Source organism: Hipposideros armiger, unplaced genomic scaffold (assembly GCF_001890085.2).
Source record: "Hipposideros armiger isolate ML-2016 unplaced genomic scaffold, ASM189008v1 scaffold_723, whole genome shotgun sequence".
Taxonomy (NCBI): domain Eukaryota; kingdom Metazoa; phylum Chordata; class Mammalia; order Chiroptera; family Hipposideridae; genus Hipposideros; species Hipposideros armiger.
Window position 1 is genome coordinate 358216 of NW_017732073.1, and position 17958 is coordinate 376173.

The 17958-nt window shown below is 34.0% G+C and overlaps 1 protein-coding gene across 1 annotated transcript in view; it reads right to left on the reverse strand.

Annotated features, from left to right (window-relative positions):
- Positions 1–17958, reverse strand: part of NAALADL2 (N-acetylated alpha-linked acidic dipeptidase like 2) — a gene marked incomplete at its 5' end in the record, with an annotated part of 708847 nt that overhangs the window by 126317 nt on the left and 564572 nt on the right. The window contains one exon of the mRNA XM_019627205.1: positions 3727–3734. Coding sequence (XP_019482750.1) covers positions 3727–3734 — 8 coding nt within the window. The remainder of the gene's footprint in view (positions 1–3726; positions 3735–17958) is intronic.

Genomic DNA, 17958 nt, shown 5'->3' on the forward strand with positions numbered 1-17958 from the left:
AGCCTTTCCATTCCTAATCTCTAAACCCAGGCCGAAAGTAAACAGTGTTCTAGTTCACAGACAAGGAGATCTATTGAATTGTTAACAAGTATGATAATTTTTTCTTTCTCTGAAATATTGGAATTTGAAGCTTCTGACTCAGATAAACTAGTCCATTTAATTCCTACAGATATTTTCCTCTTCTTCCTTGCTAGCACAGACATAAGTTCCACATTTACATAAACAGGAAACTGAGGAGAGGCACCATACCATCTCACAGTGTCAAAAATGAACCCTAGTAGTGGCCAGTTAGCTCAGGGTGCTGTGCTCATAACACCAAGTTTGCCGGTTCGATCCCCACAAGGGCCGCTGAGAGGCACCCTCCACAACTAGATTGAAACAACTACTCACCTTGAGGCTGATGGGTCTTGGAAAAACACACTGTTCCCCAATAAAAAAACAAAAACAAACAAACAAAAAAACTTTTAAAAAATCTACCCTAAATGTGTATGAAATTTAAATGGCTGTTACAGGAATAAATAGATTGACTCAAGTTCTATTATTTGAATTAAGTGCTAATATATATAAGATCTTATTAATATTAAACTTTAATTTCCTAAGCCTACTGAAAAAGGGATTTGGTATTTTTATCCACATACTTATTTATATTAAAATGTAATCTACATTGCCAAGGTGCTGAAACTTCCAATGTAAGCTGAAACTGAAATTTAAGGATTTTATGTTCACCTGAAGTAATAGATCTATGACTGTGTAGTTATGCCCCAGGGTCTAATTCTGCTATCTACAAAGCAAAGATAAAGAGTAAAAGAAAATTTGAACTCGTTCAGTGGACTCATGGTGTATAAGAAGGATGCTTTTCATTTAAATTTCAAATCAGAAGTTTTTCTTGTTAGATAGGTATCTGCATATGCACAAGTTTTGAAGACAGGCACTTAAAAAAATCATCTATCATCTCCTGGTTAGAACAGTTTTTTTGGAACGTGTCACCTCTACATTATAGGTGCCAAAATACAGACAGTTAATTCACATGGTTCAACATGAGCAAGTGCCATACCACGTATTTGAGGGGAAACTTGTTTTAGAAAGAATATCATGTGGATGAATTTGGGCACCCGGGTTCTCCTCTGAGATCTATGCTCTCACTCTGAACTTAACTTTTTATTTGTAAAATCAGGTAGGTTAGACCCGATGGTGTCCAAGGTCCATTTCAGCTTTTTGTGAAACACTTAAGTGCCACAAAAGGTAGTCATGCATTGTGGGGGGAAAAAAAGTATAAGTTTCAGAAGATCTAGATTCTGCTCTTAATACTTTCAGTAGTCAGTTTTGTGACTTTGCCCAAGAGTTTCTTAACCTGCCCAAATTTCAGTTTTCCCATCTATAAAAGAGGGATATCATCATCTGTCTACTTCAAGTGCCCAATCTGGGGAACAAAATTTTGAAAATAAGGTGACATATTAAAACATTTTAAAAATGGTAAGATGCTACCATAATGAACGATAAAGGTATTAATGATTATTGTGCTTGGACTGACTAATGTTACAATTTATTCTAACATTTAAAGTCTATGAGAACATCAAAATGTGATGGAAACACTGAAACAAAACAAAGATCTCTATTTGCAATCTGTCTTTCTATGTACTGAGGATTTAACTACCAAGTTTATAATTGAAAATTGAAAGATTGCAAACATTTTTAAGTGTTTCTACAAATTCATGTTCTTATATTAGAAAATTACATTTAAAATCCATAAAAAATTGGTTGAGGTCATAATGTGAAATATATATTTAAAAGGATATCCATTTTCAAATTCACTTGAATGTTTAGATGTTGACAAATAATTGGTTTAAAATAGGGCCTTGTAACTGTGTACTCTGTGTCACCTTGCTTATAATCTTGATTAAACCAATTTCATTTTCTTATTGTAAGTTTCAAATTCCACTGAGCTTAGATCATGAACTTTGATGGATGAGCTAGACTGTTGCGTCTGTCTGGGCAGGTGTGAGATAAATTGCTGGGCAGGCTATGATCTTTGGGCAAATTACTCTCCTTGAGTACAATATATATCGATGAGATGTGTCACTGTTCATATACACACTTGTCAGTTGCATTACCCAGGTGATGAAAATACAAGTTAAGGGACAATCAAAATGAAGAGGGAGAAATTCACTGTGTCATAGGAAATTAGTAAAAGAAGCGCTACCTTAAGCTGGAAATATAATGAGGTAAAGCCTTTGGTAAGTTTTAATGGGGAAAAATTCAAGCCACTTAGTCAGGTATAAGTAACTATACCTTTTCATCTCCATCCTGAGTTAGTTTTACTTACTACAAATTAAAGTAAACATGACTATGTTAGGATGTGTTAAGTAGGAGGAAACAGGTAAAAAGGCTTATAATTTTAATTCAATAAATTTTGACAACTCATTCAAATTAAGATCCGCTTTGTTATTGTTCATCCTATAATACAAAAAATAAATAAATAAACATTGATTCATTAGCTGTATTAAAGAAATCTTTAGAATATATAGATATTTTGTTCAAAACCCATTCAGCAGATGTAGCATATGCACTCAGGAATAAGGCATTGTTCAAACAAGTGAAGATTGATGTAGGAAATTAAAAAAAACAAAAAAAAACAAGACAAAAATGTCTTCCCTAATTAAGTAATTATATTTTTTATAAAATAGTCTTTGAATATTTCTGTTCCTTAATGTGAGCATGGATCAATGTTGGCTTTAAGACATTGAATATTAGGACCGGCCAATTGGCACGATGATTAAGAGTTTCATTGGGATGCCAGGTCTGAGCAGCAGGGCCTTGGTTCAGAACCCACATGAGGGCCAGTGATGCTGCACCCTCTACAGCTAAGATGGTGAACAACAGCTCGACCTGGAGCTGGGCTGCCGTGAGTGGCTGGTGATGGCATAGGCTGCAGTGGTGCTGGCTGGCAGCTGGCATGAGCCACTGTGAGTGGCCGTCCCATGGCCGGCGAGCATCTGCCTCGCCTGAGAAGAGCACAATGATAATACCAACATGGGCCAGTGAAACGACATCCTCCACAACTAGACTGAAGAACAAAACAACAGCAACTTGTCTGTTCCCCTTCCCCGATTCCTCAACGCTGCTCCCCTCCCCCAATTCCCCAATAAAATCTTAAAAAAAAAAGACATAGAGTATTAGATATTTCATACACAAAATATATCTAACAGAAAAAGCACAATAAACACAATTCAGGAGGAAGCCAAATGATTCCCAACATTTTGTGTTTCACCAAACTAATTCCTAACTGATAACACTGTACCATGTTAAGCCTAAAAAGGTCATGTGACCTCTTGCTTACACTAGGTTATTTCAGACTAGCGTTTTGATGTAGATGCAAAAAGACATAATTACTTTTGAGAATGAGTGTTTAGGAGAAGGAATTAGAATTTAACAAAAAAATCTATAATAGACTTAGAAGTGGGAAAAAACTTCAAAATTCTCCAAGAATTGCTTTACCTACCCTTATTGTTATTGTTTAACAAATTGTGCACTTCCTTATTCCCCATTTTGCTTCTCCCAGATAGACCTTATTCCTAAACACTGGTGAGCAATCTAATCTTAAAAGGAGGCTCACTATCCCAGGAAAATATATCATGCAAATATCACTTTACTTGTCTATGTGTATTCTTTAGGTCTGATACTCACTCAGTCAAAAATAAGGTATTTATTTCATATGTTTCTGAAAACTGGATATTCTTTAATATTACAAGTAACACCATCCCAAATGAACAAATTTCATATTTAAAAATATATATATATATATATATATATATATATATATAAATATATATATATATATATATATTACGATATATATTACTTCAGTAAATAACTATATATTTATATAAATAATTATAAAAACTATATATGTATATATTTCAGTAAAGTAAAAGTTTCAAATCTTCTGCTAATTTTAATTTGAAAAAAAAGAGTGGAATCTCATTTTAATTATGCCAAGATTTCTAATGTATTAGATCCTTCATAAAAACTCTCAAAATAATTTTATAAAGAAACATTTCACTTTAATGCTATCTTACTCTTTCTCATGACACATAATAGAATAAGTTTCATTTCCTAATTAGTATTAAAATTTAGCAAAGAATAATATTTTTAAAATTATAAAAATATCTGATATTCAATAAAATACTAACTTTGCTTGTTAAGAGTAATTTACAGTATGGAGACAGCTGATTCTAGCATTACACATATAGAGATTAACAGGAGATATATATCCCCATTGCCATTCCTAGTAATTCATGCTTTTATCATATAGATGATAGGTGATTAATAGTTAGATAGATAGATGATAAACAGACAAAATGAACAGTTCTATTCTGATCACCCTGTAAATTTCTTACATCACAAAGGTTATAGAAACTTTTAATATTATTTGACATTATTTGCCTTGGTGATAATCAAGAATAATATAGCTATTTCTGTCATGCAAAGCACCCCAAAATGGAATGTTTTAAAAGGGTCTGATATAGTATCATCATGCTTTTTTTTTCAGTCATTACGAGATTAATATTGCGTGTCATCTTGATTCAGGCAGATCCTATGTATAGCCCAAATTTGTCTTTGGCAGCACACAGCTGAAAGCTGAATTCAGTTTCCTTGGAAACATGCTGAATAACACAGCATTGAAAGACAAAGAGCCCAAATGCTACCTATGGAAATTTAACTCCTCTTTAGCTAGCTAGTTGTGACACAGACATCTTAAAATCACATTACTTTTTATAAACTAATTTATCTAATTTAAGAATGTCATAAGCTTCTAAGAAAGACTTCATTAACTGAATACTCTAAATTTAATAGTGAATTTAATTAATTATATTGTACAAACTTAAATGTTTGCTTTTTTAAACTACAAAATACTGATTTTATCAGTGAGACCCTAGTGATATCTATGCTACTGGGTCGGTAGTGATCCAACATTTCAATGACTAGAAAAGCAAGTAATAGGAAGTCAGAGATATTTGAGGAAGTATAAAATGAACTACATGTTGATAATTATCAAGAAATAATGAACACTTTAATAAGTGTAATTCTAGAACATGCAAAGAATGGGATGACCTGGTTTAAATACCTAAACAAAATTCTAAATTCTCCTTGAAATGCCATGATGAATCTGATGTCCCATTAAGAAAAACCATGCTATAATCACTGGGAAATATTAATATCTCCATTTTTGTTTAAATTAACAGTCAGATTTTGGAAGGATAAAATATTAAAGGCTGTATCAAAAAATATACAAGATTGATTAATATTTATTATTTACTTTGTGTGAGGCATATGATCTTCATGACAACCTCATCTGGTAGATATTATTACCACCAATTGACATATAAAGCAGCAAAGATTTTGAGAGCTTAACTACATTTCTCAAAGTGGCATACTAACCAAATAGTGGACCTAGTTTTAAAAATCACGTCTGCATCCATAGCTTTAACATCTACTCTTCAGCTTAGCTGGGCAAATGGATCATATAGCAAATATAATGTGTGAATGTGCGTTGTGTGTGTGGACCTACTATCTTTGGTTAAGTAGAATGAGGAAAATGATAAACCCTATGAAAAATAATCATCTGTGGGATACTCTGGGGCACACTGATATGATAATTTTGAAGATGAATAAAGACAAACGTTCAACTTCACTTAAAAAATAGTAATATGTTCAATTCAAATTATGATGAACTTTCAAAATCAAAATGGTTTGGATGCTTCCATACATTTTCTAGTGCCTATTTTTCTTATTTCTGCATATTGAAAATAATATATATGTAAATCAATTATGACACTATAAAGAGCATTTCTGAGTTCAGAGAACTCCGATTGTCTTTTGTTCATTGTTTTGCAAAGGGCAAGCAAAGTCATCATATTTAATTTCTACCCTGTTGAATATTTTATCTACTCATCTACTAAATCTTTCCATATTCCTCACTATGAGGTAACTACAATCTGTACTTAAACAGAAGAAAACAAGACAAGGGAACACCACAGTTTCAATCTGAAAAATAATATATCACTCTTAATGTTCAGTAAGTTTATCAGGTTATTTTCCTGAAAGTATGATATTTTTCAATAGAGTAACCTAGCTACAGGAACTCCTGTGAAAACCTGAAGAAACTGTATTATGGGCCCTGTAATTTGGGTTGCATAACCCATAGCAACACCTGCAGTTGGAGCACCTACTCTATAGCAGCTATGGCAAGTATTGAATGCCTTCACAAAAAAATAGCTCTTTGGTGTTGGTGACAGGATAAAAGGTTAATTTCATTCTAGTGAGACTTAGAATGAGGAAACAAAAGAGGACCTGACTCGCACTAGAAAAAATAAAAACACTGGCATTCTGAAGTAGATGTTTCTGAACTTCCACTCATATACCTTTGAATAGTGGCACAATGCCTGTATCTGACAATCCTGGCAGGAAACAAAAGGAATGTAGTCAATTCCTCAGATGAGTGTTATTGCTAAAGAAAATCCCCTTAACGTATATTTAGGCTGAGATGGTGTAGCACACTGAGTAGTTCATAGTATGCTACACTACAAGAATTTTGGGAGTTGACTAGCCTTGTGATTTTGGCCAAGCGACTTGAGACAAGCCATTTCAAAACTCTATATCTCAATGAAACAAACACACTCATAGATACAGAGAACAAATCGATGGTTGCTGGATGGGAGGGGTTTCGAGGGGAAGAGCGAAAAAGGAGAAGGGATTTAAGATGTACAAATTACCAGGTGTAAAAACAGTCACAGGGATGTAAAGTACAGCTTAGGGCATATATCAATAATATTGTAATAACTGTGTATGGTGTCAGATGGGTACTGGACTTACAGGGGTGATCACTTTATTTAAATGTCTAATCATTATGTTGCATACCTGAAACTAATATAATATTGCATGCCAATTGTAATTGAAAATGAAAAAAAATAAAACCATCTATATCTCACTACCTTATATTTAAAATTGGGGTGTTGGAATGGACAATTTCTAAAGCCCCTTTCAATTGACATAAGAATGCCAGCAGTAAGCCATTTATGAAACACAAAAGATGTATCATTTGCTTTCCTTTTCCTATTAAATTTTCTTCCACAGGAAACCAACTGTAAATTCTAGCATGTAGACCAGGCATAAGCCAAATCTTGAAAATAGAAAATAAGAAAATAATAGTAGTCTAAAGCAATAAGGCAACCTGATCTGTAACTTTGAAGTACTTTAAAGACTTTTTTACTTTTTAATGCAACTACAGTGCCCTTTGTTTTATAATACTTAACTCTGAAGTATTGCTACATATTGTTGAGGTAAGAGAAAATTTCTCTGGCTGATGAATGTTTCTGTGATTTTCAAAAATGATTTTCCAGTGATATTTCAAAAGACTTTTTTTTCAGCAACTATAAAGAACATACCGTGCAATCCAAGACTATAACGACATATGTTTTCTTCATTATTTAGGAAGAAACACACATAAACATTATAATAATGTTGCATAGTTTGCCTAACTTGAGATAACAAAGACATTTGGATATTTATATATGTACAAGTAATACATATGTGCTATAAGTATATATATGTAATATCCAAATATTTTATGTATATGTTATAGATATACATAAATGATCTGACGAAATACTGAAAAGGAGCATAAATTAAAATGATGGGTTATCTTTCAATGAAATGGCATTTCTTCTTATTTTTTCTTCTTATTTTCCTTCTATTTCTAATAGCAAGAATGGCATGAGTTTGTCTATGTACTTCTTCACCAGTTTCGATGCTAATGTTTATGGTACTTGATGTAAAACTGTAATTCTCTATGTCTTCTTGATCACAACTCTAAAAGTTTGTGGCAAAAAATATTTTGTGACATATCTACTGCTGACAGATACCCCAGAAATAAAAAGTCACATTTTTAAGTGTATAATATCATAAAAATCATATATATATGTGTATATATATATATATATGTATAGCATATATATCACATCTTTACAATCGCATATAAAGTCATAGTCTAGAAATAATTTTTTCACTTCAAAGATGAAAAAAAGTGAGCATGCTATATTATGGCTACAGCATATTTTACTAGTTCATTTCATCTGTGAAGTCCAAAACTCTCACATGGGATTGGTGTTTGGGTGGGGGTTGGAAGGGAGGTTGCTGCCAAAAAAATCTTTAAAAGTCTCAATTTAAGCTCATATGAAAAATAAAGAACAATGTCTTAAACAGTTCATCCACCCTGACATCTGCTTTTCCCTTCAGTGTCTCCCTATATAAATAATTAAAGGCCATGATGATATTTGAAAAAGGGATAGTACAGAAAATAGGCTTTACTGTTCAAAATAGTGGAAACTCCTTGAAATTTGTTTACTCCTTCAAAATGCTTTTAAGCACAAGAGAAGTTATACAGTTATTTCCATTTTATTATTAGGTTATTAGAATGAAAACAAAAAGACAAACAGGTTAGCATCACATTGAAATTTGAGGTACAGAGTCTCATCTCATAATTTTTGTTTAGGAACCATGAACTTTGTAGAAATAAGGCTGTTATGTCATGAGCAATCATGGCGTTCAAAATCCAAAATGAAGTTTTAGTTCTCAAGAGCAAGCTTCTCTTTTGTTTTTTTGCTTTGCTTTGTAAAAGGCACTTTAAAATCCATTGAATAGAAAATGAGTTGCATACATTGTTTATGCAGTCATATGATCTTTAACTTGCTGAAGGACTCATATTTAATATTTGATACAAAATTAAGAATGTAAACAGCAAGAACCTGAACACATTACAGAGCTTTAGCAGAATGCTAAGAAATGGATTGGAAACATTTCAAATAAATGCATTATGGAAAGGTTAGTCTCCTATTGAAGAGATAAAAATATATTCATACCTTAAAAATGTCTAGTGGGCTATGGTGAAGAACTTATATAAACTCTTAACAATATTTGAATCTGGTATGTTGTTCTTATAAATCCCAAGGGACTGCTGCTGTCCTATCTTTAAATAATAGGGACCCTCTGAACTCTCTTTTTCTTCGGATTAGCTGTGATAAGAACCTTTCTAAAATGAATTAGAGTTAAACTAACCAGTCACTTCCCACAAAGTCTCATGTTAGTAGATTGTATCATTTAATTATTAAATGCTATGTGTTCCTTCAAGCCCATAACATTGACCAAAAAGACTTAAATCAAATGACAGATGCTTGACTTAAGCTGCCTTCTTACATTGCCCTTAAAAAGTTATTTTGATGTGCTCCTTGTACTCAAAATAACAGTTTTGTTGATTTTGTCCCTATACTTTTCCACCGATTTAACTTTTCTTAAATTATCAAGAGAAATCCTGTTAAGCTAAAGACAGCAGAATTTTGAAGGAGTGAAATGTATGAATTATGCAATATATTAAAGAACTATTTTCCAGGAATGAAAGAAGAACACACATTCAATACTCAAGGGCTATATAAACAATGCTACAGACATTGTAGTAAAAACTTCTACCAATAATTTTTCATTTATATTCCCACCAATACTGCTGATGCCATCCATATTTTAGAGATGGAGAGATAAACTCAGGGTAGTTAGATAACTTAGATAAGGTCACTCAGCTAAAGTAAAGTAGACAGAGACAAGATTTGAATCCAGGATTTTACAGGAGTTTTGATCTACACCATCTTGCAACACCCAGACTCTCATAAATGTTCTCTCTGGTTTTCATTTGTCAGGTGATCTGAATCTCAGGGATCTTTGATAAGAGAAGAGAAAAATGTTTCACATAAAGAAATACTAAGAAATTTAAGTCCTGTACAGTAAAGTAATATTTAGAGAGGAGAATTCTTCCCTGAAAGCAGGAGGGATTAAGAGAATACTGAGATGGGTTCCAGAAATTAAAGGTCATTTCAGGGTAATAGTATGACTGAATCTTATTGAAAACTGGCAAGAGTTTGACTTGAAACTACTAATATGATACAGGGACATGCATTTATATGAGAGAGCTTTAATTTTTAACAGCTTTATTAAGGTATAATTTACACATCATAAAATTCACCCATTGCAAGTATACAATTCCGTGATTTAAGTAAATTATATTATAGAGTTGTGCAACCATCTCCATAATGTAGTTTCAGAATATTTCTCTCATCACCCCCAAAATTCCCTGGAGTACCTTTTTCAATTAGTCCTGCTCCCACCCTCAGTCCTAGCATCCTCTGCTTTCTTTCGCTTTGTCTTTTCTGAACATTTTATATAAATACAATCATGCAATATGCAGCTTTTTGCATCTGACTTCTTTCACTTAGCATATTGTTGCTGAGTTCCATCCATCCATGTTGAAGTATGTATCAGTATTTCATTCTTTTTAAACTAAAATAGTATTTACTTAGTCATATGTGGATATACCACATTTTGTGTCTTCACTGGCCAGCCATACTGATGGAAATCTGAATTGTTTATAGTGGAAGGCTCTTCTGAGTAATGCTGCTATGAACGATTGTGTTCATGTCATTCTGTGGATATAGTTTTCATTTTCCTTGGGTAGATTCCTAGGATTAAAATTGTTGAGTCATGAGGTAAGCTTATATTTAACTGTTTAATAAACTCCCAAACTATTTTCCCAAGTAGTTATACCACTTTACATTGAGAGAGCTTTAATTTTTATCTTGGGAGATAAATACATAAAACTCATGTGAACTTCCTTTGAATATCTAAAATTTAGTTGCCAAGCACTCCATTATGAACTGAGTGGTTATAGCCCCTGAAATTTTATATGCTGAAGCCTTAACTCCCGGTGTGCCTGTATGTGGAGAGGGGACGTCTAAGAAAGGAATTAACATTAAATGTCATAAGTATGGGGCCCTGATTAATAGGATTAGTGCCCTTATAAGAATAGCACATCCTCTCTCTCTCTCTCTCTCTCTCCACCTATGGAGGAAAGGCCAAGTGAGAGCACAGTGAGAAGGTAGGCTTCTCAATCCAACGGGAGGCTCTCACCAGACACCAGTCACTGACACTTTGATCTTGGACTTTCCAGCCTCTAAAACTATGAGAAAATAAATTTATGTTGGTTGAGCCACCCAGTCTTTGGTGTTTTGTTATGGCAGCCAGTGCAGACTAATTCATACACCAACAATTTATTCAGGGCCACTGAAGGGACAGTTGAGAGCTTGGCAGATATCAAAGTTCCAGGGAAAAATCTTTCCTCACTGAAGGCCACTGAAAAAGCCAGTAGAGGGTTGGAGTCTGGCACTTCCTTGGAGTAACTAGACTATTTCATATGTTTTCTTTGTCATATTTCTCTCCTAGAGCCATCTTGACTATAAAAAATTACAAGTAGTCTGGGATTGAAGAGATGATGGTATGGAGGTGAGAGAACTGAATACAGTGAGTTAAAAGACTATGAAATAAATTGCTGATGTCATATCTGGAATTGTGGTCCATTTGTAGATTTTTATTTTTTTTAAGAAATTATCTTGTTCTTACAGGCATCCAACTTACTAATTATATGCAGACAATAAGAATCAAGCTTCTGCCAAAAGAATTAACTCTGTAGCCAATAGTAACTTACTTCAGTAGGACAGATGTATTCACTAGCATTCAAACACTTAAGTTTGTTTGTTTGTTTGTTTTTCCATGAATTAAATACTTATAACTAGTTTCCAAGAGGGACAACTGAAGATGTGAAGAGAGAAGACTAGTGATTCTAGGCAAAATATTTGATTTTTTCTCATTGAAAAAAATAAAAGCTGAGCCTAATTATTTCAGGAGTTAGAATTTATAAATAGAAAAAAGATACTTTTTTAAAGCTGCACTGTTTTCATGAGATACAATAAGGTTAGTAATGATGTTTTTCAAATAGAAAGTGTTTGGATCTAAAAAAAATTCTCTGAAGTACCGTATTTGCCGGCGTATAAGACGACTGGGCATATAAGACGACCCCCTAACATTTCCACTCAAAATACAGAGTTTGTTATATACTCGCCGTATAAGACTACCCCCTCTTCTGCACACCTTCCACACACCAAATAAAAGGTAAAACAATATCAGATTTGATTTGGCCCACTGAAGTGCAAACAAGCGTATTGTATTTCGTGTCACCACATAACCGTTTTGGCGATGTTGAGCCACCATGTCTGCTACATGTTTTTCGAGTTCTGGCCAGTGTGGGGTGCCTCTTCTTAATGCACACTTACCCCTTGGCATACTCTTTAATGCTTTCTCATTTGATTTCCAGTCCCGAACCATCTTTTCTGTTACTCCATATTGTCTTGCAGCAGCACAATTATTATTTTCCTTAGCAAAGTTTATAACTTTCAGTTTAAAATTTGCATCATACTTCTTTCTTTTGGCTGGTGCCATGATAGGGATGATAGGGGTTTGACTGGTCGACATTTTCTATGCTGTACTGTACAATGGTGCAGTATTGTGGTTGGCTGTTGGCTGTATACAAAGCCTGATTTGATTGGTCCCTGCTCCCTGTTTGCCCGCCCTGTCACTATAGCAGTCTGGTCCACCCTTGCATCAGCATCTCCCTGGGACCTCACTAGTGCGCAAGTGCAAGCTCTTCAACATTCTAACAGGCACCATGATAGTGCAAAATCGCGAATCTTCAATGCATATGTAAAGAAATATACGGTAACCCGAATTTACCACACTCGCAAAATCGCATAACAGCCGAGCATACACCCAGCAGCGCTGCTGATGCCTGAACGGTATGTGGAATGAAGTGGGCGGGCATCGGGAGGCCACTATGGCACGGGACAAGCACTATGGGCAGTCTATCTGAAGTGTACCTGGCGTATAAGACGACCCCCCACTTGGAGGCATATTTTTCAGGGCCAAAAAATCGTCTTATACACCGGCAAATACGGTACACATGGATTGGGCCAGATACCCAAGAGTAATTAAAAGAGTTAGTTGAAGTGAAAAATACTGTTTGGAAGCATAAAGTATAAAAGTTTAAGATGTATGTAACATTGGCACATATTCAAAAGTAAAGTATTCTTTATAATTCAACAATGATTAAAGTATGGAAGAAAGTAAGTAAAGTACAATTATTTGAATTTTAGAATGCTTCATTGAAATTATTGCTGAAAAGGGTACTATGGTTCCAAACTCTCCTTCAGTTGTGTATTTTAACTATGAATAATATCCATTTTTTAAAAATAGCTTTTATATCTAGGGCACATTCAAGCCATTAACTTTTATATAAATTATCTAATAAATTCTCCCTAAAGAACTCTGTTATGTCTGCATTTTATGACCATTTCTTACAGATGAGAAAGCCAAGGGAAATAATGAAAATAGAGAAACTGTCACCATTCTCTATTCATAACACAATGGAAGTGGAATAAAGATAAGGCGGAGCCTATTATAAACATTTGTAGTTCTTTTGTCCCACTCCCCATGCTTCAATTGTTCTCTCAGCAAAGTACCTAAAGCATATGCTTAATTTCCAGTCAGTTACTTAGGATATGATAATGCAGCGCAAGGCAGAATGGGAAGACAAAGGGTGGCTTTAATGCTCACCACTTTGTGCTGAATGTTATTACAAAGCTCTACCAGATCTAGACCAAATCTACATTGTAACATAATTGCTTAGTCTCTGATTGCTCTAAAGGAAATTTATAGACTATAAATTCAGAGCACTAACAAGCACAGGAAATGAGAGCTGCTGGCTAGAGCCTTTCTTCTGGCCATGACGCCATCTTAGTGCTGCTAAGGTTCATCTTCCTTGGGTACTTCTTCCATTTTTACAGGGCTCCAGGTGCAAAGCACTTCACACACATTACCTGGAATCACTGCACATCCCGTGAGTGGAGCTTTCTTCTGAAGCTTCAATAGCAAACATATCGACTAAAAATTCCTGTTAGATCTTAATCCTTACACACTGTTTAGGGTTATGCTTTTCAGTCCTCTATCTAAGAGGATCCTTTGAAAATTATAACATGAGGGCTGGCTGAGTGGCGCATTGGTTAAGAGCTGGCTTGGGACGCCAGAGGGCCCCGGTTCGGATCCCGCATATGGGGCCAGTGACACTGCCCTCCACAGCTAAGATGCTGAACAACAGCTCAACCTGGAGCTGGGCTGCTGTGAGTTCCCGGTGTCAGTGTAGCCTGCAGCCCCTTCTACAGTGGGTTGCCATGGGCTACCATGTGTAGCCAGCAGCCAGCGTGCGTGAGCAGCCAGCAGCCACAGTGAGCGGCCGTCCAGAAGCCGGCAACTGATCTGACTCCCCCGGGAAGAGCGTAATGATGGTGCCAGCTTGGGCCAGTGAAGCAACATCCTCCACAACTAGACTGAAGAACAAAAGGACAGAAATTTGTCTGTTCTCCTTCCCCCGATTCTCCAGCGCTGTTCCCCTCCCCCAATTCCCCAATAAAATCTTAAAAAAAAAGAAAGAAAATTATAACATGAGATGCTATAATCAGAGATTCAAAGTGAATTTAATTGCCATTAAGACAAAATAGTGGGAAAATAATCTAACTATAACAGTTATGGTAATAGAAAGTTATAGAAATCTACATCTTAATGAAAAACTCTCAGCTGAAAAATTAAATTAATAAATATCATTGTGTTTCTCTATAAAGTTTATTTTTGAGACCTTAAATAATATTCTAAAGAAAGGTATCTTTTTCCCTTTATGTCATACATGCAAGACTTTTAGAAATAATTTTGAAGGTGAAATACTGTATTATATTTAATGATAACACACATGTGGGTTTATATCTTTTAACTTTCAATAATTTATATTCAAAATCAATATTCATGTTCAAAATAAACTTAACTGTCATTTGCCTTAACACAAAACAATTCAACATAAATTTTGAATTTTTTTTTTTTTTAGCTGAGCCATCCTGCCACCTGTTGGCAGCTCAGCAGCAGCTCAGCTTGGGCCAGGACTGGAACTGCTGTCTCTCAGAGCTTGCACTCTTGAGTGAGCTCTTAAACAACTGAGCCACTCAGCCAGCCCCGAAATTTTGAAGATTTTAAATGGACATTTTACAGGACTAAATTCTTAGCATTTTATAAACCATTATATAATGCAGAACTATGTGTAATATAATCATTACATATAATTTTATATTTCAAATGTATTTTCAAAAACATGTATCATACACTCTTTGTGGTGATTGCAAAGGTAGGTGCAAGTTTTCATCTTACATGGATGTATATGTGGTTGTGTTTATGTGTACAACTGTATTTATGTCCACCTTCGGAAAATATTTATTTAATAAGAGAATAGAATCACACATTATTGACCACATAGGAAACTAAGTTATTTCATATAAAATTATCCATAGGTATGGATTAGAAGTTTATTACACTGTAAGAATTCTTCTATAGATGAAATTACAAATTATATACTTTCAGCAATCTTTTTTAAAAAACTGTTCAAAGACACAGAAAGCAATATTAGCATCTATTTATAGTGTCCTTTCACTGTGGAGTTCACGAAGTCTTGTTTTATATTAGCTCATTCAATCTAATAGAATTTTTATTGCTTTTTTTTTCTGGAATAGAAAAAGTTCCTGAAAATCATTAAGATAGAGGGATTTCTCTTTTATGTGCTTATGAGACATCTGAGATTATGTGTGATAATAAAAGATCTTAACTTCAATGTACAGACTGAATTGTGAAGGAGAGACTTATCCTTAAAAATTACTTTACACTAGTATTTTCCAAAATATATTCCATGAAAAACTAGTGTAATTTTGGAAATACTGGTCTAAACAAAGTTAAACATGCATCCTACATTACAGCTTTTCAAAGTCTCTGATTTAATAGTATCCTTTGTGAATATCCAACAGTGTGGTATATGGTATTCAGCCTTTTCAAAAATTAATTGACCCTAGATTCTTTGCTTTTCTCCCCAGAGAATCTGAAGTGATTACTGTGCAAAAAGTCCACTTTGAGAATGTAACTGTAGGCTTTCATGATTGAGAGTTCTAGAAGTAATTATAATAACATTGCCATGAGAATTTTCAGCATAAAAGAAAAAAATAAAATGTTATTAAAAAAGTAAAACCTTGTGATGTTTAAATCAAGCCAGTTATATGACTTTTCAAAGCACATATTTTCTAGTTCTGCCCATTTGAATTCTAAAAGTAATATCGCCCTATTAATAATGAGCACTTTCAGTGGCTAGCTGTTCCTCTCTTTCATTTATTCTGTGCTCCACTAGAAGGAACCAGAAATTACAGAAATGGTTCATTACAGATCTTGGGCAGGGAAAGTAAACCTGGAAAATCGTGCCAAAAAGCAAAGATGCTGTCAAAGATTAACGAGGTCATGTAAAAAAATCTTAAGAGAAAGCTTGAAAGAGTTTTCTTTTGTCAAAGTTGATACAATTTGAGCATCTATTGATTTTAATTGATGGAGATACACTGATTCTATGAAAATGTATTAATATATACAAACACCTAAAAGGGAGAAAACCAAAAACATTTATTATTTCCATTCAAGGAAGCTATTGCACCAACTCCATGAAAATTTGTTATTAGAGAAAAATAATTAAACATGTAACCTGCCTTTCAATAGAAATGATATTTCAGGATAATCAACGTCTAATTTTATATAAGGATATCAGCTAATAATGACAGAGCACATGATAGAATTAGTAACTCATCATTTAAAAATTTTTGGCAAATCTTGTGATTCAGCAAGAATCATTAATCATCATTAAAAGTACTAGGTAAATGGTTGATGGATGTGATTTGTGCTGATCACAGCTACTGCTGTTTCTTTTCTTCCGGATGCTTTCCCAGTCTCTTTGCCATTAGGCACAGCCATGCGACTTGCTTCATCCAATGACAAATGAATGGACACAAGAGATGTAACTTATGGGCAGAATCACTTAAAATGAATCATTTCGAATGATTGCATACTTGCCCATTTCATTTTTTCGGTGCCTTTGGTGATTATGAAGAATGCACTGATATGGAGAGGTATTCTGATTAATTATATAATGAAATATTGAAGGCTTTAAATGAATAAGATTTTTTTTTCATTTTAAGCCCCTGAGATTTTGGAATTCTTTGTTACTGCAGTATTATCTACTTTTTCTTGATGATTATAATGGAGAATCGAACACATAATTGTGATAAAGTAACATCATAGATATGATTTTCTGGTAATAAGGGAAAATACAACTGTACAATGGAGAGGTCATTATTATCTTCATCAAATGATCAACCTTGCAATTGCTGATGCTGCAACTATGTAACACATGTCTCTGATGGAATGCGATATGATGTATACATCATCTATGCTGTAGTCCAGCCAAGAAAAGTTTAAAATTAAAGTGTAGTCAGGTCTTTAAATTTAAATTCCAGTGCAAAGGATATCCGGGGAATAGAGGAATGTGCTAACTGACAACACAAAACCAGAAGGTAAGACTACTGATGGGACAATTGGCCAATTTCTCTATACCAGGTCAGGGTTGTGAGGAGACGGGAGGACTGCTCTACATAAAGAGGCTTAACCCAGGGCAATGCGTCGTCTCAAATTGAATCCAGGTTTAGACAAATCAGCTGCAGAAGGATATGAAAGACAATTAGAGACATTTGAACATGAAATAGGTATCAGCTAATATTGTGGGATTGTTAAGAATTTTGTTAGATGAGATATTATTTTGAGTACTTAGGAAGAAGTTCATATTTTTTAAATATTAAATCTGAAGTATTTAGAAGTGAAGTCACTTTTAAATATATCAACCTATTAAAAGTACATCTATAAATGTTTCAAACAAGTTCAATAATATATGGCAACAAAAGTATCATTTTAAAGATTCTGAATATGAACATGTGCCACAAAGGAAAGCAAAATTGAAAAAGACAAAAAAGATGAAGATTTAAACAGATAATTTATATTTGTATTTATCATTGCACATAAATTAATTTTCTTTATTTATTTATTTATTTATTTATTTATTTATTTATT